The sequence below is a fragment of the Leucoraja erinacea genome, chromosome 17 (genome assembly GCF_028641065.1).
Source record: "Leucoraja erinacea ecotype New England chromosome 17, Leri_hhj_1, whole genome shotgun sequence".
NCBI lineage: Eukaryota > Metazoa > Chordata > Chondrichthyes > Rajiformes > Rajidae > Leucoraja > Leucoraja erinaceus.
Window position 1 is genome coordinate 19,595,783 of NC_073393.1, and position 24,350 is coordinate 19,620,132.

General features: G+C 42.6%; 1 protein-coding gene across 1 annotated transcript in view; it reads left to right on the top strand.

The window, feature by feature from the left end:
- hydin (HYDIN axonemal central pair apparatus protein) overlaps nucleotides 1–24,350 on the top strand; it is a 341,361-nt gene that overhangs the window by 237,652 nt on the left and 79,359 nt on the right. Inside the window, exons 63-67 of the mRNA XM_055648745.1 lie at nucleotides 2,500–2,611; nucleotides 5,622–5,882; nucleotides 11,635–11,780; nucleotides 14,533–14,742; nucleotides 18,735–18,895. Of these exons, the coding sequence (XP_055504720.1) occupies nucleotides 2,500–2,611; nucleotides 5,622–5,882; nucleotides 11,635–11,780; nucleotides 14,533–14,742; nucleotides 18,735–18,895 (890 nt within the window). The remainder of the gene's footprint in view (nucleotides 1–2,499; nucleotides 2,612–5,621; nucleotides 5,883–11,634; nucleotides 11,781–14,532; nucleotides 14,743–18,734; nucleotides 18,896–24,350) is intronic.

The following is a 24,350-nucleotide window of genomic DNA, read 5'->3' on the forward strand; positions in this document are numbered from 1 at the left end:
ATTAGTATGGACACAGAAATATGTCTACTGTTTTCAATGTACCTCACATTTGCTTGGTTATTTTCTACAAAATAGTTTAATTATTGAACAGAATCAGGCGCTGATGTTAATCGCCTCAGTCTTAACACCAATGTCTGAAACTGCACACCAGTGTCAAAGAATTGATCTGTGGGTTGCCTCTCGGTGACCAGCAGTATGAAAATGTTGTCCTTAGATTGAAGGTAGAATTGAAGGTTAAGTAATAGTTGAAGATAGCTGGAAGAATGAGCTGGCGCACCGATATAGTTGCTGCCTAACAGCACCAGAGACCTGGGTTTGATCCTGCCAACAGGATTTTAATTCACTCTTCTGCAAACAACTGCCAATGTTGCTTGAAGTAAGATAATGGCAGACTTTTTAAGAGTTCTACCTTTTAGGCACAGTTTACAATCTGGATGAGCCCTATTGTACGGTTTTATGAAGATGAGAATTAAGAGCAGGAGTAAGCCCCTCAGCCTTACAGGCCACTCCGGCATTTAATAAAATGATTGCTGATCTGATTGCAAAACTCAAATCTGCATTCCGTCTTATCCGTGGCCACTTTTCAAAGCCATATCAAAAACCTATCCACCTCTTCTTTAATATTCGAAGGCTCTGCTTTCATTACTCTATGTTCAACTGACTCGCAAACATTCCAGTAAAAAAGTTACATCAACTGTGTCCTATCATAGGCAATACCTTATTTTTAAGCAGTGATGCACAATTTCATGAGTAGATTTTGTCTACCTGAAGTGGCAAAGCATAATCGGGGTCATAGATAAGTGGCTATCGTTGAGGTTGATTTAGTTTGGAACCTAACACATTCCTCAATCGTATTAATTGGAGTTTGATTCAATGATGTGTGATAATCTTCCCCTGATATCAGAATGAATCTGAGGCTGGAGGGTAAAGGCATAAAAGTAACCTCATGCCAACTGCAGTAGCTAATGTCCATATGCCAATCCATTCAATTTAGTGGATCAGTCAATGTGTGACAATGATCTTTATGTCTATCTCCTGCAACAGATGGTTTGATGAAAACACAGTTTATTACAACAGCTGTGGTCGTTGTGCAAAGTATGTGCATTCATCCATGCAAGCTAGAATTAATAACCCTTCTAATGGAGAATCACGATATTTTATGCGTGGAATAGAAAAAGCTGCATGGATGGGGCACCTTGAGATGGGATGATGGCATTGTGACAAGTACATTGCTGCTCCCTCGAAACTCATCATATCCACATTTATGGAGATGAGTACAGTTAACAATATCCAGACACTCGGCACAGTTGCCCCAAACCCTACAGAGAATTATGATACATAGCAGTCGTGCAAGGCAGTCTGAAGAGGCTGTTTGGAGACAACCTGTGTTTGAAAGACACTCTTTGGTAATCAAGATACAGTTTCAAAAACTGTGAATCTAACTTGGATACAGCATCGCAAAGATACATTGTAAGTTGTTGCTAGATACAAAATACAGGAATAGTGGTACGGATAACATCTTTGAAGAGAAGAAATGGGTGATGTTTTGGGTCGAGACCCTTCTTCAGACTGAAGTTGTTGCCTTGCATTATATCTATTATTTAATGGGTCATAGTAAATAATCATGGATAAAGAAGTTCAGGATTTTGTTATTTTAATTCAGTGGAAGTTGAAGTGAGGGACTCATTTAGTTTTTAAGCAATTAATTTGGGGAACTGTCCATCATTAATTATGAATGGGAAGACCATTGAGAAGTTAGTGGGGATTTGCTGAGGCTCTGAAAAAGTGTAGACTCAAACTAAGAGAACTCAGGGAATCTATTATTAATTTGTAATGCTAACGGTCAGAATTTAAAAGTTTTGAACCAAGGAGTGCACACTCTTTGAATGCTTGTCAAAGACAAGAGAGTTTCTGCGTACATCTCTTCCTCATTTTATGCATGAACAAAATGAAGAAGAAATGTAGACATTGGCCAGATATTTCTCATCCCTCAATGAAATTTAACTTTGATTTTCAATATTTGGCTGGCTCTACATTTTGTAATATATGCATTTTGAACAAAAATATTTGTGCAATTTTAATTGATTTGTGCCTCTATAAGAAACAGCATGCCTTGCTATTCATTTGCAAAACCTTTATACTACTTTTATTATTAGACATTATATTGATACCTGTTTAAGAAGGAACTGCAGATGCTGGAAAATCGAAGGTACACAAAAATGCTGGAGAAACTCAGCGGGTGCAGCAGCATCTATGGAGCGAAGGAAATAAGCAACGTTTCGGCCCGAAACATTGCCTATTTCCTTCGCTCCATAGATGCTGCTGCACCCGCTGAGTTTTTCCAGCATTATTGTGTACCTTCTATTGATACCTGTTGGCTAATTTGTTTTCTCAGAAAATGATGGAGGGAGGACATTTAAAAATGTCCAAGCATGTGTATATTTCTTGGTTTGTCGATCATACTCAAATAAACTGTGTGCTGGGTGTTTTTCATGACAGGTATCGATCAATCTTTCTGATGATCATGGAGTATTTTCTCTCAAGCAATGTATTGGTACTGTATGCCTCTATCCTAAAGACCATTACATCAAAGAAAAGGACCCAAGCAGAGGTAACAACCAGAATCTAACAATAAAGTCAAACAATAAAAATATCAATAAAAATGAAGCTGGTGGAAATCTAGAATTAGATAAAAATGGAAATCAAACTTTTCTTGAGTTGCAGAGAGGGGAAGACAGAAGGAAAAGTGTCTGGGATGAGATACGAAGAGAGAGAGATTGCATGATAACTATAAAGGATGGAGCAGGCTGAAACATTATTGAATGAAAGAGGCACATCTGAAAGACACGTAAATAGAGATCTGAAATACCAAACGACCAAAGGACAAAAATATATATGAGACACAAAACTAGTAGATCTGATTAACGGAAACTGTCTGATTTACTGTTGAGTGTTTGATAGTTCCATTATGTCACCGACAAGCAATGGTGCTGTTCCTCAATTAACTTAATTGGAGCTGTGTGTGAGGCTAGTCTGAGAGGTCAGAGTGAGAGTGGAATGGAGAACTTTAAATGACAGGCGCTTGGAAGTTCAGGGTCATCATTGTGGACTGCATGCAAAGTGGTCACCCAATATGTGTTTGATCCCCCCCCAGTGTAGGGGAGACCACACTGTGAGTGATAAACCACACAAAACTGGAAACGAGATAAAGAAATCCATATTTCATCTCAAAGTATAATTTGGGCTCTTGGAGAGGGAGGAGGTAAGAGGGCGGGTAATGCATTGGGTGGATACCATGAGAAAGGGAGTGTTGGTGCAGGTAAAAGATTGGACCCCTCTTCAGTTGAGGCTTCCTCAGGGAATTGAAAATAGAGAGGGGGAGACAATGTGTCCTGCCAAGATATATCCATTGAATGGAGAGACTGGCTGGATGGGCACTGAGGATGAGGAATGGATTTGTGTTCTGGGTGAGAACAGGAAATGAAACAAACACGCTTGTCAACTATGATGGAAGTAAAACCACGACTGAAGGAAAAGGGGAGATTTCTGAGACGCACTGGTGCATTAGATGAATTCATCAGAATAGATGAGCTGGACACGGAAAAATTGGAGAATGAAATAGAATTCTGGGTGAAGTAACAGTCATGGTAGTTCTGGAAGTCTGTAGTTGCCCACCTGTGCCCTGAAGTACAGATAATGAAGTTGAGGAAGTGAATGGTTTACTTAGGCATAATTATCTGTGTGAGTTGTGACAGTGTTCTAATTACTTCTGTGATGTACTGTGGTCTGGTTAAATATGACCCAGTTAGGTCAGTTTCCATTCAGAGGATATTCCAGTTTAGTTATGAGTTTATTCTGAGTGGGTGCTTTGTATTCCTGTTGCATGGGTTTGTTGAGGATTCAAATTAGGTTGGGAGTTTCTGATGGGACCATGGTCTGCCTCTCGCTGTTATGGGATGGGCACTGATTATAAATGGGTCGTAAGTGTTTATTTCAGTTTGGGCCGTGATTGAGTTTAGATAGGTTTAGGTTGAATTGATGAACTTTTGGCTGAGTTGACCATTAGATATGCGATTATATATAGATTTATTCTTTGAATTATGGGAATGAATGTTTCCTAGATGTACTGGGAGTAGATGCACAATGGCTGGACCCTGGATGTACTGGCAATGGGTACATAGCCACAGCGGTTGGCTGGCTGAGGTTACTGTTAATTTGGGTGGTGGTGGGGGGAGGGGGGTTCTAATTGGTTTAGAATTTGTCTTCATTAGTTTCAGGTGGGATTTTTTAATGGATAGGTTTTACAATTTTGATGTTGTGGTTTAGGATGTTATTGATGAACTTTTGGCTGAGTTATTAATATTGGAAACAGTGCATTACATATTTTGGGGATTCAATTAGATCTGTACTAGGCATGATTCTTCATGGTCATTGATGGAATTAATCCCAAATGCCAGTGGGTGGGTGGGGGGGGGAATTCCAAAATTAAAACTCTAAAATGAAAGCTACTGCCAGAACAGAGACAAGTAAATTATCAGACTGCTAGAACAACTCAATGTTATTCAAAGAACAAATCTGCCATCCTTATCTTCTCAAGCCAAGTGTGACGTGAGACCACCAAGATGGTTAGTATTTCCCAATCCACTCAAATGGCCTGGAAACTCCCTCATTCCAAATGGAAATTTGGGAGAGATAATAAACATTAACTTTACCATTGACATCCCCATCCCTTGAATATATAAAATTAGAAGTCAGGAAGCCACTTTTTCAACAGGTCATTTTATTTTCCTCATGCACTGTCACTGTAAGCAACATTACCGGGACCTCCAAACTCCAACCCTGCGCACAGTAGAAAAGTTAAATTATTGCCAAGGAACTTCCTCCAACTAATGACACTGATATTGAAGGCAGGACTCACCGAGCAAGAAGCCAGTGAGTATTGGCAGTAATCATTCTGTTTGCACGCACAGCTTTCCTGCTCTTCTAAGATTCCTTATGGTAACTAGATTTAAAGGTGCTCAGAGCTGCTGGATAAATTTACAGGCAACCTCACCACGAATTTTCTACTGCTGTTACTATTTTTCAGTCAATTGTGCTGTCTTTGCATTGATTTTACCTGCAGCTTCCAAAGAGGCAAACCAATTTATTTCCCATTGGCACAAATATCAGTGCCAAGTCCTCGACTGGATTATCTTTGTTTTTTTAAATACATTTCCCGCAATTTGTGTTTTACTGGTGAGCCAGCATCTCGAGTGACTGCAGTCCTTCTGGTGACGGTACTCCTACAGTTCTGTGGGGCAGGGTGTTCCAGGATTTAGAGCCAGCAACGTTGAAGGACTGCTAATGTTTTTCAAATTGTGTTAGTGTGTAGCATGAAGGGGTACCTAGAAGTGGGGATCTTCCCATGCACCTGCTGTCCTTGTTGTTCTTGGTGGGAGATGCTACAGCTTTGGGAGGTACTGTGGAAGAAGCCAAAGTTAATAATTAGTGCACTGTACTTCTAAGCCATTCTATTACGTTATGCATAATTCAGTGCATTATATATATATATTAGAAAGCAGTTGACATTTTTTGACAAAATACTATTATGGCCACAAAACTAATTTTATACTTTTACACAGTAAGGGAAAGTTGCATGCTCACAATTAACATCAACAGTGGCGAAGAGGTAACATTTGACGTTGCATTCCAACCAACCATAATTCAACGTTTAGAAGGAACAGTCTTCCTTACCGTATTCAATAACCAATATGAGGACACCATTATAAATTTGGTTGGTGAGGGGTACCAGGATGACATTACTCTTGACAATATCCATGGACTAGTGCGAAATGGTGGAGAAGAAAACATTACAACATTTCTGGAAGATAAAGAAATCGAAGGTGAGAGACTCATTACAATTACTGCAACATTGGGTAAATTCCAGATTAATGCAAACTATCATAGTGCTTCGGAGTTTCTGTTGATTTCATGGTGATTTCCTCATTAGAATCTTCTGCTGTGTTTCAATTAAATTTATCTGCCCTTGAATTGTTTAGGTGACACAAAATTATGGTGCAAACTTGCACTTTTGTTGCACTTTCTCAGTGAATAGACACTAGACAATAAGTGCAGGAGTAGGCCATTCGGCTGATCATCCACAATCATATCCCCGTTCCTGCCTTCTCCCCATATCCCCTGACTCCACTGTCTTTAAGAACCCTATCAAGATCTCTCTTGAAAGTATCCAGCGAACCGGCCTCCACCGCCCTCTGAGGCAGAGAATTCCACAGACTCACAACTCTCTGTGTGGAAAAAGCATTTCCTCATCTCTGTTCTAAATGTCTTACCTCTTACTCTTAAACTGTGGCCTCTCGTTCTGAACTCCCCCAACATGGGGAACATATTTCCTGCCTCTAGCGTGTCCAAACCCTTAATAATCTTATATGTTTCAATGAGATTCCCTCTCATCCTTATAAATTCTAGAGTATACAAGCCCAGCTGCTCGATTCTCTCTGCATATGACAGTCCCGCCATCCCGGGAATTAACCTTGTGAACATACGCTGCACTCCCTCAATAGCAATAATGTCCTTCCTCAAATTAGGGACCAAATCTTGCACTATATATCAAATGTAGGAAGGAACTGCAGATGCTGGTTTAAATTGAAGATAGACACAAAATGCTGCAGTAACTCAGCAGGATAGACTGCATCTCTGGAGAGAAGGAATGGGTGGCGTTTCGGGTCAAGACCCTTCTATATATCATGCTTTCCTGAAAATCAATGAAATACTTCAAGATTATGAGTATAGAAGCTGGGATGTAATGTTAAAATTGTACAAGGCATTGGTGAGACCAAATCTGGAGTATGGTGTACAATTTTGGTCACCCAATTATAGGAAGGATGTCAACAAAATAGAGAGAGTACAGAGGAGATTTACTAGAATGTTGCCTGGGTTTCAACAACTAAGTTACAGAGATAGGTTGAATAAGTTAGGTCTTTATTCTCTGGAGCGCAGAAGGTTAAGGGGGGACCTGATAGAGGTCTTTAAAATGATGAGAGGGATAGACAGAGTTGATGTGGACAAGCTTTTCCCTTGAGAATAGGGAAGATTCAAACAAGAGGACATGACTTCAGAATTAAGGGACAGAAGTTTAGGGGTAATATGAGGGGGAACTTCTTTACTCAGAGAGTGGTAGCGATGTGGAATGAGCTTCCAGTGGAAGTGGTGGAGGCTGGTTCATTGGTATCATTTAAAAATAAATTGGATAGGCATATGGATGAGAAGGGAATGGAGGGTTATGGTATGAGTGCAGGCAGGTGGGACTAAGGGGAAAAAAATTTGTTCGGCACAGACTTGTAGGGCCAAGATGGCCTGTTTCCGTGCTGTAATTGTTATATGGTTATATGGTTATTATGGACTTGTGACAATGTAACATTTACACTTTGATCCAAGGCTACTCTGCTAGAGAGATTAGAAGTCCTCAAGTCCTGGATGAAGTGGCCAAGACCATTTTTTTTGTACAAAACTTCACACTCGTGTGCGACTGTGCCAAAGAGCATAGCCAATTAGTTCCTGCTTTAAATAATATTTGCATTTGATACTGTTGACCACTAGTGGTCAGCATTTGAATTGGCTGGAGTTTGTGTTATCCAGACTCCCATCAACTTTCCTTGCCTGAGGAGCTTGTAAATTGATTGACTGACATAAAATCTCCCACTGTTGTTCCTGCTGTGTGTTGTGAATCTGCACTCATCCAGTCCGTGATTTTTGTGCCCATCAAGAGAAGAAATTAAGAGCCATGAAAGTTTTCTGAAAATGATTTTCGCATTTTTGCACCAGGAATTCACTTATCTCTCGGATCCCACCAAAATCCCAATAATGAAATACCTTTGAAATGCAGCCACTGGTGTAGCATAGAAATGCACAATCAACTGATGTACAGCAAGATTTCACAAAAAGAATGGAAGTAACTCGAGGGGACGTGGCACATTTCATGAAATAGTCAACCGAGTCTCCCACGTGGATTTGAGAGGAGAGGGAGGTTCTTGGTTTATTATCACATCATTGCCCGCATTCAGCAGCAGAACGTTAGCCTGCATTTGTGTCCAGGTCTGTGGATTGGATCTGCTACTGATACCAGGAAGTAGCGTCAATGTCAAAGACATGAATTTAATTATTATTACAATGCACATAGGGGAAACTGTGTTGTACCTAAATCAGACCAAGAAATTTATAAAATTCTTAAGGGATTGGATAGGCTAGATGTAGCAAAAATGTTCCCAATGTTGGTGGAGTCCAGAACCAGGAATCACAGTTTAAGAATAAGGGGTAGGCCATTTAGGATTGGGATAAGTAAAAACGTTTTCACCCAGAGTGTGTGAATCTGTGGAATTCACTGCCACAGAAGGCAGTGGAGGCCAATTCACTGTATGTTTTCAAGAGAAAGTTAGATATAGCTCTTGGGGCTAATGGAATCAAGGGATATGGGGAGAAAACCAGAATGGGGTACTGATTTTGGATGATCAGTCATGATCATATTTAATGATGGTGCTTGGTCTAAGCGACGAATAACCTACTTCTGCATCTATTTTCTATGTTTTGATGTTTCAATTACCTGTAGACCAACCATCCCTGCCCCTCAGCTGGTCCTGAAATGCAAAGGTTAGGGTGAGGGTAGGCCAACGGGTATCTTACTCTAAAGATACACATTATGCAAATTATTCAAATACCATCACAACCGAAAACTCCTTAAGCAACTATAGAATCATCAACTATACAGCAGAAGGAGGCTATGCAACCCACCATGTTCATGCTGACTAAATAGGAGCTGCTTGGATATTTCTAACATCATCATTCTTGATCCACACATTCATAATTTATGGGTCTACAAGTGTGCAGACTGATCCATTTTAAAATATGTTTAGGCTTGCTGATCTACCATTCAGTAGGACTGTCTGCTACAGACTCCCATATTGAAAAAATGATGATCTCTACTCTTTAAATCTTTAAATTTAATCTTTTCCCTACTTTATTTACCTCGCCCAAGGGAAATAGGTTTTACTCTCTGCCATATTTCATCCACCTTAATCAAGTTTTCCCTCGCTCTTCTTTATTCCAGAGAAAGCATCTCAAGTCTGCCACATAACTTCTGTTTTCTAGCCCTTGCAACTCCTTTGCAAATCTTTCTGTACCCTCAAGTTATGCCACATCCTGCCTTTGGTGTGATACGATCTTAACGCGTTACTCCAACTGTGGGTGAAATAGTGTTTTGTGCAATTCTAGAATCACAGCTGTGCTCTTACATTCTGTTGCTTATCCATAAAGAGCTAGCATCTCGTGTGTATGTATCCACCTTGTTTATCTGTTATGAAATAAATAGATCCTACCATGTATTGTGCATTCCATTGCTTTGTTTGCTTTCTCTGAAAATGCCCCACACTTCTTTAGGCAGATTTTCTTCTGTCATTTACTTGCCAAACTGAGCAATCCATGGATATCTTTCCACCACCTTCCTCACGATTAGCCACACTGTCCATTGTCATTTTATGTGCAAGTTTTTGAATCATAGCCCCATTATTAAAGATATTAGACAATTAACTTATCCTCTTTCCACAGTATTCACACGCAATATATCACACACTTTCTCTAATGTTCTTGTTGCCTTTGGCAGAGTATTCCTTTTGAATTATATAGCCTGCTTCCATCAGTATACTCAATGTATGTTTGTTTTAGAATCAGGTAGTCGCTCTTCTTTGTAATCCTCTTTAATGCGGCACATCTACAAAACATCTTCAATTACAATGTTACCAGCATTCTACATGCTTCTCCCCACCCAAATTCCATCTTCGTTTCTAAGATCTTTCTACATATCTGCTTAGTTTTCAATTCTTAATTAAATAATTAATTGCATTATTCAAGTCGCGTTTATTTGTCACATACACATACAAGATGTGCAGTGAAATGCAGGTGGCAATGCCTGTGGATTGTGCAAAAAACTACAGAACAGAATAGATCAGAATCAGTATTTGTGTTAGAAAAAACCCTGCAATTTTAAAAAGACACAGCACAACAGCAAATTGGTACAGTAAATTAGTCCCTGGTGAGATAAGAGTTTACAGTCCTAAAGGCCTGTGGGAAGAAACTCCGTCTCATCCTCTCTGTTTTCACAGCATGACAGTGGAGACCGTAGCAGCTGGAACAGTCCGTTGCTGGGGTGGTAGTGGTCCCCCATAATGTTGCTGGCTCTGGATCTGCACATTCTGATGTATAGTTCCTGCAGGGGGGCGAGTGTAGTTCCCATAGAGCGTTCGACCGAACACACTACTCTCTGCAGAGCCTTCTTGTCCTGGGCAGAGCAGTTCCCAAACCAGATTGTGATGTTGCTGGACAAGATGCTTTCTACAGCCCCTGAGTAGAAGCACTGAAGGATCCTCAGAGAGACTCTGAATTTCCTCAGCTGCCTGAGGTGGTAAAGGCGCAGCCTTGCCTTACTCACCAGTGTGGCAGCGTGTGATGTCCATGTCAGATCCTCTGTGATGTGGACTCCCAGGTATTTAAAGTAGCTCACCCTGTTCACAGTAGCCCCATTTATCTCCAGAGGCGTATACGTCCTCGGTTGTTGTGCCCTTCTAAAGTCCACAATCTGCTCCTTAGTTTTTATGACATTCAAGAGGAGGCTGTTGTCCTGACACCAGAGTGCCAGATCAGCCACCTCCTCCTGGTAGGCCTTCGCATTCTTATTGGAGATCAGGCCCACCACCACAATGTCATCAGTAAACTTGATTATAGAGTTGGGACAGCATGTTGCTGAGTGCATCTGGATTTCAGATACTCAATGTAGAGAACATGATCCTAGCCTGTCTTTGTCCTTTTCCAATAGTGGTAAAAAAAATGTTCTCTCCCTCCCCCTCCTCCTACCCCTCACCCTCACCCTCCCCATCTCTTTCTCACTCTCTCTCTCTTTCCCTTTCTCGCTGTCTCTTTCTCACTCTCCCTCACTCTCGTCTCTCACTCTCTCTCTCTTTCTCACTCTCTCTCTTTCTCTCCCTCTTCCTCACTCTTTCACTCTCACTTTCTCCCTCTCTCTCTTTCTTTGTTCAAGTGGCCAACCAACAGTAATAATGCTGGGTTGGCCACTCTGGCCTGTCAGCCAGTTAAATGGATCAAAGTAACACCCTACGGGATAGGGTGCTGTCACAACATATAAAATTGTAGTATTATATGATATTTATTGTGGATAGTAATGTTACTTTAAGGCCCCTTCAACGACCAGTTCAATCAGCTGCGCTAAACTGCAACTTTATATGTAGCAAATTCTAAGTGGGTCTGTGAATATTCTGCAAGTGAACTCTGGGTATCTTGGTTGAGCTGCTTGTATCTCACCTTATCAATCTGCACATCATGCAGCAGACAGTTTTAAGGTTGGGAACTGTAGTGCTTGTATACAACAGTGTTGAAGTCTCAGACCCTTGGTCTTTGATGTAGAAAGTTGTGAATTTATGTCCGACAGCAAAGATTTAAGCCCTAATTGTTTGCTGACTTTTCAATGCATTGTTACACCTCCACTATCAAGTTCATTTACAGCAATTGAATTTAGTTACGTGTTGTAGGAAATGAGAAATAATAACGTCATGTTATGGTGATTTATCCTAGCACAATACTTGAACCACATTCATTTTGGAGACTGCTACATTGGCAAGCCCTATCAGGTGACCTTCATGATGACCAATCGAAGTGTAATAGATGTCGTCCGATTTCAGTGGCTGTCAGATAACAATGAAGTCAAGTTCTCCCCACAGGTAATTAAAAGTGCCTAATTAAACACCACATCATCAAACCAGCAACAAGGTACATTTGAAATAATGTTGCTTATGATACAGAGGGAAATCAATGCTTTTTTTTCTCTTCAAAGAATGACTGAATTGCCATGTGAATGCATTTAATTGTCATTTACACTGGGAATGGAACAATGAAATTATTACTTGATGCCGCTTTTCAGGCACATTAGCACAACAACACAACAAATAAATGTACCATAAACAACAATACAACAAATTATCAATAATACTAAGTAACCACCCATAATAGTGCAACCTGTTAGAGTCCATAGTGGTTTGATGCTGAGGTAGCTTGTGCAGTGTGGTTCAAGAGCCTGACGGTTAATGGGAAGAAGCTGCCTTGAACCTAGAGGTTACCTTTCCCGAAGGTAGCAGCAAGAAGAGAACATGGCCAGGTTTGTGTGAAACTTTGATTATATTATCTGCCTTCATGAGGCAGCACTTTCTGAAATTCATCCCAATTCAATCCAATGTGATTGCTCCAGCTACATCACTAACATGACACATTAATGATTTAAAAAATGACACAAAGTGCTGGAGTAATTCAGCGGGTCATGCTGCAATTCTGGAGAACATGGATAGGTGATGTTTTGGCTCGGGACCCTTCTTCAGACTAATTGTAGGGTAGAGAAAGCTGGAAGAGAGGAAGGGCAGGACAAAGCCTGGCAGGTGACACATTGATACAGATAGGGGGTTGATAGGCAGATGATTGGACAAAGGCCAGAGATGTAAAAACATAAGTTGTGAAACAAAAGGATTGAAGAGTTGCAAATTGTGAAGCTAGAGGAAGGAATATAGTTGATATATAGGAGAACTAGGTGTGAATCGAGGTGGGCAGAGGAGGTGGAGGGGGAAAAGGGTTGGGGGGGGGGGTAAATGGGGGGGTAAAAGGGAGAGGGGAGGGTTTAGTTACCTAAAACTGGAGAATTCAATGTTTATACTGTTGAATAGTAAGCCAGCCAAATGGAAGATAAGATGTTGTTCCTCCAGTTTGCATGTGACCTCATTCTGGCCAGGGCGGAAGCCCAGGACAGACAGGTCTTAGGGCGGCACAGTGAGGTAGTAGTAGAATTGCTGCCTTGCATGCCAGAGACCTGGTTTAGACAATAGACAATAGGTGCAGGAGTAGGCCATTTGGCCTTTCGAGCCAGCACCGCCATTCAATGAGATCAACGTACAACGTACCTCGATGACTGCCAATCACCACCCCCCCCCCCGGACACTTATTTATTTTTTTTATTCAAATCGTTTGCTATGTCGCTCTTCAAGGGAGATGCTAAATGCATTTCGTTGTCTCTGTACTGTACACTGACAATGACAATTAAAATTGAATCTGAATCTGAATCTGAGATCATGGCTGATCACCCCCAATCAGTACCCCGTTCCAGCCTTCTCCCCATATCCCCTGATTCCGCTATTTTTAAGAGCCCTGTCTAACTCTCTCTTGAAAGCATCCAGAGAACCTGCCTCCACCGCCCTCTGAGGCAGAGAATTCCACAGACTCACCACTCTCTGTGAGAAAAAGTGTTTCGTCGTCTCCGTTCTAAATGGCTTACTCCTTATTCTTGAACTGTGGCCCCTGGTTCTGGACTCCCCCAACATGGGGAACATGTTTCCTGCCTCTAGCGTGTCCAGGCCCTTAACAATCTTATATGCTTCAATGAGATGCCCTCGCATCCTTCTAAACTCCAGAGTGTACAAGCCCAGCTGCTCCATTCTCTCAGCATATGACAGTCCCGCCATCCCGGGAATTAACCTTGTAAACCTACGCTGCACTCCCTCAATAGCAAGAATGTCCTTCCTCAAATTAGGGGACCAAAATTGCACACAATACTCCAGGTGTGGTCTCACTAGGGCTCTGTATAACTGCATCTTTGATCTTGATTATGGATGCTATCTGGATGGAGTTTGTACATTCTCCCTGTGACTGCATGGGTTTCCTCTGGGTGCCCCGGTTTCCTCCCACACTCCAAAGATGTACAGGTTTGGAGGTTAATTGGCTTTGATAAAACTGTAAATTGTCTCTAGTGTGTAGAATAGAGCTAGTGTATAGGGAAGAACACTGGTCAGGGCAGACTTGGTGGGCTGAAGGGCCTGTCCCACGCTATATCTCTAAAGTTTAAAGTCTAAATTGTTCTATGTCAGTATTTGCGTGTGTCTGCCGATGTTCATAAAAGTGTTTTGACATTACCCTGCAATCCGTCAGTGTTTATAGAGGCCACCCAAGATTGTTTCAATTATTACAGGGCTCACTTTCATTTGCAGGGGATTTTGAGAAATATGTCAATACTAACGTGGATTCTCAAGAACTTGTCAATCATTCTAAACAGTTCATAATTATGAATTGATAGTCAGGAGATAACCACAAGGAAATAATAACATCCCCTACTTGTAGTCCAGGTTTATTTATCCATGCATAATTTTATTATTTGATTAAAGTCGATATGTCGGTGGTTTTGATGTAATGAGATGATCACATTAAGGAGATTTTAGACAATGACTGATTTCTGTTCTGTACTGAATTTGGCCTAGCTGTTTCCCTGCCACTAGTTCCAAGATTGGCCCTGCCCCTGGCTTGCAGCTAGCTGTCTGATATGTGTTTGCCTGGATTCAACTATCAAAAAGAGAATGGGAGAAGAAATGGGAAATTTAACCAATTGGCTTCATTGCTAACATTCTCTATGTCTTATGTTTTGCTATTTTTACTGGTTAGTTTGGCCATCTGCATGCTGGATGCGCAAAGGATATAAATGTGACATTAAAGTCTGACCTACCGATCACATACAACAGTAAGGTAGTAAAATGCACAGTGTCGAAGATCACTTTCCCAGTGCCTGCTGACCAGGTTCCAGATTGGGATAATCGCCTGAGTGTAGTTAAGTGGATTGATGCTAAAAAAGGTTCTCGACCTGCCAAGAAGAAGGTGAGTTTCCTACTAAAAGCAGTGTGTGTGTGCGTGTGTGTGCGTGTGTGTGCGTGTGTGTGCGTGCGTGTGTGTCCACGTGTTGTTTGTATTTGTGCAAATACATCAACTTTTGCAATACCTTTGCATGTGATAATGTGGGTTTTCCCCAGGGCTCCAATTTCCTCCCTCATCTCAATGACGTGGGTTTGATAGGTTAATTGGCCATTGTAAATTGCTCCTACTATGTTGGTAAGTGATAGAATCTGGAAGGAGTTGATGAGGATAGTTTAATAGCAGTTGGAGTAATAAGTAGCTTAAGTTACTGAGTTTAAATGAGATAAAGATACAGAGTGCACATCAATAATAATTAAAAATGAATGGATATTAACATGACAAAAAAACATAGAACAGAGAACAGTACCATAAAATCCCACAATGTCTGCGCTGAATATGATCCCAAGGCTAACGCATATTTGCCTGCACTTAATTTATGTCTCTCCATTCCTTGCGTATCCATATGCCAATCCAAAATTCACTTAAATGCCACAATTGTGCCTGCCTCGGCCACACGGCTTAGCAGTGCATTCCATTGATTATGAAACATAGCAACTGAGGCAGTGTAGGAATTACAGCAGATGATATTTTACTAAGATCACCCCTGCTGAGGCTTCATACATATGCACCAAGTGCATGCGCATGTATGTCTGTATCTGAATTTATGTACATGCTAAGGTGTGTATGTATATGTGTTAGTGAGATAGTCATGAAATTGGTCAGGACAGAAATGTCCACCATATCAATGCTGATCTTTTTGTCCATCTGCACCAAACCCGTTTTCCTGTATTATGACTTTCTAATTCAGTGCCTTGTCTATTCAAGTGTTGTCCCAAATAATTTTTCAAATGTATCTATAGTAATGTAAGAACAACAGCAGGCAATCTGTGCACATCAAACAACTATATGAACTATATTGGTGATGTTGGTTGATGAATGAGTAATGGCCTGAAAATCAGAGCAACTGCCCTGATATTCTTTCAAATCATGTTTTGGGATCCAGTTACATCCCTGTGAGAACTGATAGGCCTTGGTGAAGCATATAATCTAGCTGATAGCACATTGGGTTGGAGAAAAGAGTGTTATTCAGCAAAGAATGCATGAGTGACAGAGGTAGAATTTGTGCAATATAAGACTGGGAAGAATTGAAAAGTTAAGGTGGGATGAAGCTAATGTCAAAATTAAAAATCAACATAAGAATTTTAAATGGAACTAGACCAAGCGCAGACCCGTTGGGTCTGCTCCCCCAACGCAGCCGTTCTCTACCCCTAGCCCCCACGGGAGATGTGGTCCTCCAACTCAAGCGGCTCAGGAATCAGCAGTGCGGCTGTTTTTAAATGGTGTCTTTGAGGCGAGATGCGGGCGCCAGCAGCCGTTATGGTCGCTGGCCAGCAGGAGGCGACAAAATGAGTGAGTTGGGGGGGGGGGGGGAAGGATTTTATTAAAAATGTGTACATAAACACGACAAAATTTAATGAGGAGTGGATACTTGGAATTAAAAGTGAAATCTCTACCGAAATGGAAAGAAACTCTGCATTTCTGGGTCGGGTGTTGGCGTAGCAACGAATCAAAGGCTGGCAGCCACAAGTCAGAAACACACATTGCCACACAGCCAGACACACACAGAGATAGATAGAACACAGATAGATAGATAGATAGATAGATAGATAGATAGATAGATAGATAGATAGATAGATAGATAGATAGATAGATAGATAGATAGATAGATAGATAGATAGATAGATAGATAGATAGATAGATAGATAGATAGATAGATAGATAGATAGATAGATAGATAGATAGATAGATAGATATCGGTTCCTGAGAAAGTTCAGCAGGACAACACAAAAAAAATCCCTTTCTGTGAGCTTGTAAGAACCCTTACAAACAACATTAGTGAGATTGCATTTGGAGTATTCTGTGCAGTGCTGGTCACCAGACTCTAACAAGCATGTACTAATGCCACAGAAGGTGCAGGAAAGATTCACCAGAATGTTGCCTGGACTGGAGTGCTTGTTATAAGGGGATTTTGGATAGGCTAGACTGTTTTCCATGGAGCAATGGAGGCTGAGCGATGACCATATGGAGGTTTATAAATGAATGAAGTGGATGTTTACATAGGGTTTTTCCAGAGTTGGGGAGTCTAACACTGGATGCATAGGCTTAACTTGATTGTGGAAAAAGTTAGAGGCAAGCATTTTACACAAGGATGGTGGCTAAATAGAATGTGATAGTGGTAGGTACACGATTACAATGTTGAAGAGGGATCTGGACAGTTTCATGACTAGGAAAGGTTTCTGAGGAACATGGGCCAAATGCAGGCAAATGGAATTAGAGTGAGATAGAGTCATGAAATTGGTCAGCGCAGAAATGGGCCCTTTGGTAGACATGGATGTGTGGAGCTGAAGGACCTGTTTCCATTGTTGTGTGACTTGAACAACATTCCACTGTAAACATAGATCTGTTATATGGCATTCTTGCTCCTTCTTTCACTCCTTCTTCATTGTATTTGCCCTTCTGCAGTCTGCCATTAAGAATCTTGTCTTGTTGTTCAATCATCTTATCCTATACTCTCCTTCATGTTTCTTTGCAGTAAACTGTATCCATCCATTTATGCCATTTCCATTTGCTTGTCCATAAACTACTGCCCCCTCTACAGGATCCCTTGCAATTTTCATCAATAATCTCTGACACATTCACCGTGTTTGTATAAATGGAGAACATGTCCCAATATTGAAAACAATATTGAATCCCTCAAATCTGATAAATATCCCTTTGTTAGTATCTGCAATTATTTCCATTGCAGGTTTACTATATGGCTTGCTGTAAATCCTTGTATATAACATCTATGGCATTCCCTTTGCAATCCATTCGGTTCGTCTTGACTTACCGAGTCTTGGATTGGTGCAACACAGAAATATGCCCTTCAACCTACCATGTCCATGCCAACATTTTTGCCTAACTAATCTCATTTGCCCGCATATGGACCAAAAGCATCAAAGCCTGTCATGAAATATCTATCTAAATGCCTTTTAAACATAGTAATTGTATCTGATTTCACCATCTCCGCTTGCAGCGCAATCCATATGCAGGAAACCTGGCATTATTGGTATTGGAGTATTGATATTAGATTATTATTGTCTCATGCACCAAGATGCAGTAAAAAGCTTTATTTATGCGCTATCTAGTCAAATCGTACTATACACGAGTAAGATGAAGCCACAATTAAAATACATAGAAAATAGGTGCATGTGGGCCAATCGGCCCTTTGGACCATTCAGTATGATCCTGGCTGATCATCTTAAATCAGTACCATGTTCCTGCTTTCTCCCCATATCTCTTGATTCCATTAGCCCTAAGAGCTATATCTAACTCTCTCTTGAATAGATCCAATTAATTGGCCTCCACTGCCATCTGTGGCAGAGAATTCCACAGATTCACAACTCTCTGGATGAAAAAGTTAGTCCTCATCTCAGTCCTAAATGACCTCGCCCTTATTCTTAAAATGTGACCCCGGTTCTGGAATCCCCCAACATTGGGAACATGTTTCCTGCATCTAGCCTGTCCAATCCCTTAAGATTTTTAGATGATTCTATAAGATCCCCTCTCACCCTTCTAAATTGCAGTGAATATAAGCCCGATCGATCCATTCATTCATCATATGTCAGTCCCGCCATCCAGGGAATTAACCTGATGATCCAACACTGCACTCCCTCAATAGCAAAAATGTCCTTCCTCAAATTAGGAGAGCAAAACTGCATACAATACTCCAGGTGTGGTCTCACCAGGGCCCTGTACAACTGCTTTAGGACCTCCTTGCATCTATACTCAAATCCTCTCACTATGAAAGCCATTAATGTGCATCTTGATGCAAATTCTACACTAGTCCACGCATGGACAGTGAATTGTATCCAGGTGTTTGTTTTTCAATCCTTATTCCTTTCTGTCTCTGTAAGGTGGTGGAGACTGATCCAGAGCCTGCCCATATTATTTTGGAAGATGGCACTCGGGAGCTGACACTGTTGATCAGTGCCATGGTGAATTACAGTGACTTTGAATGCCTATGTGAAAGTATCAATTTCAAGGATACGCTGTTGTACCAGACTCGAATCTATTCGTAAGTATCTTATGATGGAGTGGATGTGTTTCTGTTTTCTCTCTGGGAGTTCCTCTGTAATCATAGTCTGCTCACAAACAAGATTGGAGATCTGTAGCAACTCCATGCATTGATTTGTTTGTTTTCTCCCTCATTTTCTCATGTTTACCAACATAACAGTTTCACAGCAGCACCACTCCAGAGGCTCTCAAAGCATTTCAATAACTTTCCATCTGTTTTGTACAACACTGACACACAAATGATGGACCCAATTGCCTCTTTCTGTACCATAGATCATCAATGAGTCAAGTTTCTGAATATGGAGATGTCACCTAATCCATAATCATGAAACCACATTTTATCAAACCCTAGACATTGGTTCATAATCAGGATCAGAATTGAATTGAATTGAATACCTTTCTTGTCATTCAGACCTTACGATCTGAACGAAATTTCGTGCCTGCAGTCATACATACAATCATACAATAATAAACAACACTAAACACAAATTAACATCCACCACAGTGTATCCTCCAAGCACCTCCTCACTGTGGTGGAGGCAAAAATCTTAGGGCTGCAGTCTCTTCCCTCCTCTTCTCCCTCTGCGCTGAGGTGATTCCGCACCGGGCGATGGCACAAACAGTCCCGTGGCTCTCCGAACCCCGCAAACGGGCCGGCTCAAACACCGCGGCCCGGGGTGGTCGAAGCTGCCGCCCTCCAGTCCAGCGGACGCAGCCGCTGGCCCGCGGCTGAACCCCGGACTCAGGTCATAGCCGCCCGAACGCCGTCCCATCCACCAGAGCACCGTTCCAGCCCCGAGCCGGATCGCCCTCACGTGAGTGCCGTTCCTCCCTCGAGCTGGGTCGCTCCGACGGGAGTGCCGTTCCACCCTCGGGCTGGGCTGCCCCGACGGGAGCGCCACAGCCCCTCACGGGAGCGCCGTTCCAGCCCTGAGCCGGACCGCCCTCACGGGAGCGAGCCCAGGGCAAGTCCTGACTGGCTCTGCCTCCGGAGTCTCGAGGTCGCCAGCTCCGCCATTAGGCCTCAGCGCAGACGGAGGCAGAGAAGGGGGATACGACAAAAAAGTTGCATTCCCCGAAAGGAGAGACAGCAAACCCCGTTTCAAACCCCCCCCCCCCCCCCCCCCCCCCCCCCCCCCCCCCCCCCCCCCCCCCCCCCCCCCCCCCCCACAAACACAACCTAAAAACCAAAAACTTAACTAGACAAAACAAAAAAAAAACGACACAAAAAAGTAAAGGCAAACGGACTGCAGGCGAGCCGCAGCCGTTCACCAGCGCCGCCACTTCCGGTAGGCATTGCTAATAATTTCTGACTAACTCAGGCATTGCAACAGAGAAGCTTTGTAGCAACTAACACGGGGGTCCTCATTCTGAGGTTGGATAGATCAGGAGACACTCCTACAAATTTGTTTTGAGATGTTGCCATGCATCTACATTACCTCTTGCATTCGCCACAAGCTGACTCCAGGGAAGGCACAGGCCTTGCCCACTGCATGGCAGCAGTAGAAGGAGAATGAGAAGTGAGGGAGTAGGGGAGGACAAAGAGCTGCCTCTTTGGGTGCACTGTCATAATATGCCATATCTCTGAGGTTCAGATGAGGAAAACCCTACTTCACAAGTTGTGGACTTAAGGGCCTGTCCCATTTACATGTCCTTGACAAGCAAATTACGCGACCTCGTGGTCGCATTGAGGTGCATGGGCATTGTATGGCCTCACGGGGCCGGTTCCACTGAGAAGCGCAGAGGGGTATATAGTTGTGCGCGACATCGCGCGGGGCTCCGAAATTTTTGTAGCGAACAAAATCTTTGCACGCCAACGGCCTGTCGCAGAACTGACAGCCAAAGTGGGACAGGCCCAAGACCCTGGCGCGACGCAATGTCTCACCTGCATCGTATGGCCGCAGCCAACAGCAGCAGAAGCAGGCGAATGATCACCGAGCTCGGCCCGGATCCGCCCCCACTTCTATTCCCAGAGCGGGGCCAAGAAAATTGAAGATGGACACAAAATGCAGGAGTAACTCAGCGTGACCAGCAGCATCTCTGGAGAGAAGCAATGGGTAAAGTTTTGGGTCAAGACCCTTCCTTTCAGACTGAAGAAGAGTCTTGACCCAAAACATCATCCATTCCTTCTCTCCAGAGACACAGCCGGTCCCGCTGCATTACTCCAGCTTTGTGTCCATCTTCAAATGACGTCACGCGCTCCAGACGGCTGTGCGTATGCATGAAATCGAGCGCGACCTTCGCGGGACCACCGCGGCTCAACGCAACCACAAGGTCGCGTAATTTGCGTGCCAAGTACACGTAAGTGGGACAGTCCCTTTACGTAGCGAGGCAGTTTAAAATCAGTGGAGCAACCATTCACCATTATTTATACTTGGAATAAAAAGTGATGTTTTATACTACAATACTGATGTCCAGTCATGGCTAAGGCCATCAAATGGAGTCTCACTTTTTCCCCTTGACATTCAGCAACATTCCCATCACCCATTCTTTCACCGTGTTAGTGAAACTTGTGAGATCTGGTTGTGTTTCAACATGCTGAGTATAGAGACAGATATTTCCGCTGGAGGAACGGGTTGCATTGCCGCTGCCAGGTCGTGCGGCACTGTGGTCAATCCAGTTCTATAACCCGTGCATTGATGTTGAGAATGTTGCAGCCCAGTGGCGCAGCGGGTAGAGCTGCTGCTTCACCGCGCGGGTGATCCAAGTTCCATCCTGACATCGGTTCTTATTAGTGTGTGGTTTGCACATTCTCTCCGTGACGGTGTGGGTTCCCTCTGAGTGTTCTGTTTTCCTCCCACATCCCAAAGGCGTGCGGGTTTGTAGGTTGATTGGTCTCTGTAAATTACCCCTAGTACGTAGGGAGTGGGCGAGAAAGTGGGATAACTTAGAACTATTGCGAAGGTGAGATCAATGGTCGCAGTGGATAGTTGGGCCGAATGGCCTGTTTCCATGCTGTATCTCTAAATAATTATTCTGTGTCACGTCAAAGGGGGGCAGTATCTGCTGCCATTGCCATGAAGTGGAAGACCACACACAGGCCGTGTTTGGTTTGCACTGAAGCAGTAAGGTGGGAAATGGGTTTCTGTGATGTTTGCGGAATCTGGCCACGTTGACATTTATTGAGGATTTGATCATTAAAGTGTTATGTTTAAAAACCCAACCTGATGTGGGGGATGTTAGATAGAGCTCTTGGGGCGAACGGAATCAAGGGATATGGGGGAGAAAGTAGGACCATGTTACTGATTCTGGATGGTCAGCCTTGATCATATTGAATTGTGGTGCTGGCTCGAAGAGCCGAATGGCCTCCTCCTGCACCTATTTTCTATGTTTCTATCACTGACAAGAAAATTATCAGCTTCCATGGTATATAATACGAACAATGCGAATGGGGTTGATGGGATTGGAAGCGGGTTTGTGTGAGAGCCTGGGCTACATCCACAGCATTCTGCAATTTCTTGCTGATTTGGGTAGAGCTGTTGTCAAGCCAAGCTATAATGCATCCCAATAGGAGGCTTTCTACATTGCATCTCTGGAAATAGGTAAGAGCTTTTGGAAACATATAACGTTTCCTTAGTCGTCTTAGAAAGTAATGGTGTAGGTATGCTTTTTTTGTTGAAGCTTAAAAGTAGTTGGTGATTGTTGGTGGACAAATTGATAACTTACACCAAGGAACGTGAAGGTCCTGACCATCTCCGCTCCGTCACCATTGATGACTGGGGATGCACACCACTTATTTTACTGAAGTCATTAACTAGCTCCTTCGACTTGCTGATATTGAGGGAGAAATTCTTGTCTTAACACTATGTTACCAAGCCCTTTATCTCCTTCCTGTACTTCGTCTCATCATTGTTCAAGATTGAACCCATTACGGTGGTGTCATCTGCAGTTTGACTGGAGCGGGGCAAGGGGCTGAAAACACATCTATTTTTATGAATTATCATGGAGGATGTTTTGTTGCCTATCCTCATGGATTGTGGTCTAAAGGTCAGGAGGTCGAGGATCCAGTTGTAGAGACGGGTGCTGTTTCCTAGGTCCAGGAGTTTGGAGGTGTTTAGTTGGGATTATATGTATTGAAAGACAGAACAATAGCCAACAAATAAGAGTATGACATTCCAGCAATGAGTGCAGGACCAGGTAGATGTGGCCCGTTGCAATCTTCTTCTTGCGTATGGCGTGCACAGCCTAAAGTTGTAAGACAACTTGTTTTATTTGATCTTAAGTGATTGTGCATGCCAGGTTGATTGCATTCGTCAAAACAGGGCGGACCACGTGAAGGTTGCAATCTCCCACCGGGTAGGAGAACATAGAACATAAATTATTTAGCATTGAAACAAGCCTTTCAGTCCATGCTGAACTATGCCAATTTATTTAATCTCTGCCTGCATGTGATTCAAATCCTTCCATTTCCTGCATATCTATGTGCTTATCTAAAAAAACTATCATATCTACCTTTACCATTACCCCCGGCAGCGCATTCCTGAAATCCACCACACTCTGAATAAAAAAATCTTGCCCCACACATCTTTAATCTTTGTCCCTCTAACCTTAAAGCATTGCTCCCTTGTCTTCGATGTTTCCACCCTGGCAAAAAGATTCTGACTGTCGACCCTCTCAATGTCTCTCATAATTTTATATACCTTAATCAGGTCTTCCCTCAACCACTAACCTTCCAGAGAAAACAATCAAAATTGTCCAACCTCTCCTTGTAACTAATACTCTCCATTCCAAAGGCTCAACATCTTTCTTGTGATGGGACAACCAGATTACACACAATACTCTAAATGCAGCCTAACCAAAGTACTATAAAGCTAACAACGTAACTTCCTGAAGCATACCATATGCCCTAGATAGACACAAAATGCTGGAGTAACTCAGCGGGACAGGCAGCATCTCTGGAGAGAAGGAATGGGTGACATTCCGGGTTGACACATTTCTTCGGACTGGTAAAGGATAAGGGAAATGTTAGAGATAAAGAACAATGAATGAAAGATATGCAAAAAAGTAATGATGATAATGGAAGCAGGCCATTGTTAGCTGCTTGTTGAGTGAAAGCTCCCTGGTTAATTCATCCCTTCCCACCCAAGGTGCCTTCCTCTGCAACCGCAGAAGATGCGGTTCTGTCCAGGGAGTCTGTCCAGGGACTCTGTCCAGACAGTCCTTTCAGGTTAGGTAGAGGTTCACTTGCACCTCCTCCAACCTTATCTACTGTATCCGTTGTTCAATATGTGGATTTGTATACATCGGCGAGACCAAACGTAGACTGGGCGATCGTTTCGCTAAACACCTTCGCTCGATCCCCCTGAGCCTACTTGATCTCCCGGTTGCTAAACACTTTAATTCTCCTTCCCATTCCCACAATGGAGGTCTCCTCCAGTGTCAGAGTGATGTTGACGCAAATTGGAGAAACAGCATCGCATAATTCATTTGGGCAGCTTATAGCTCAGTGGTAGAAT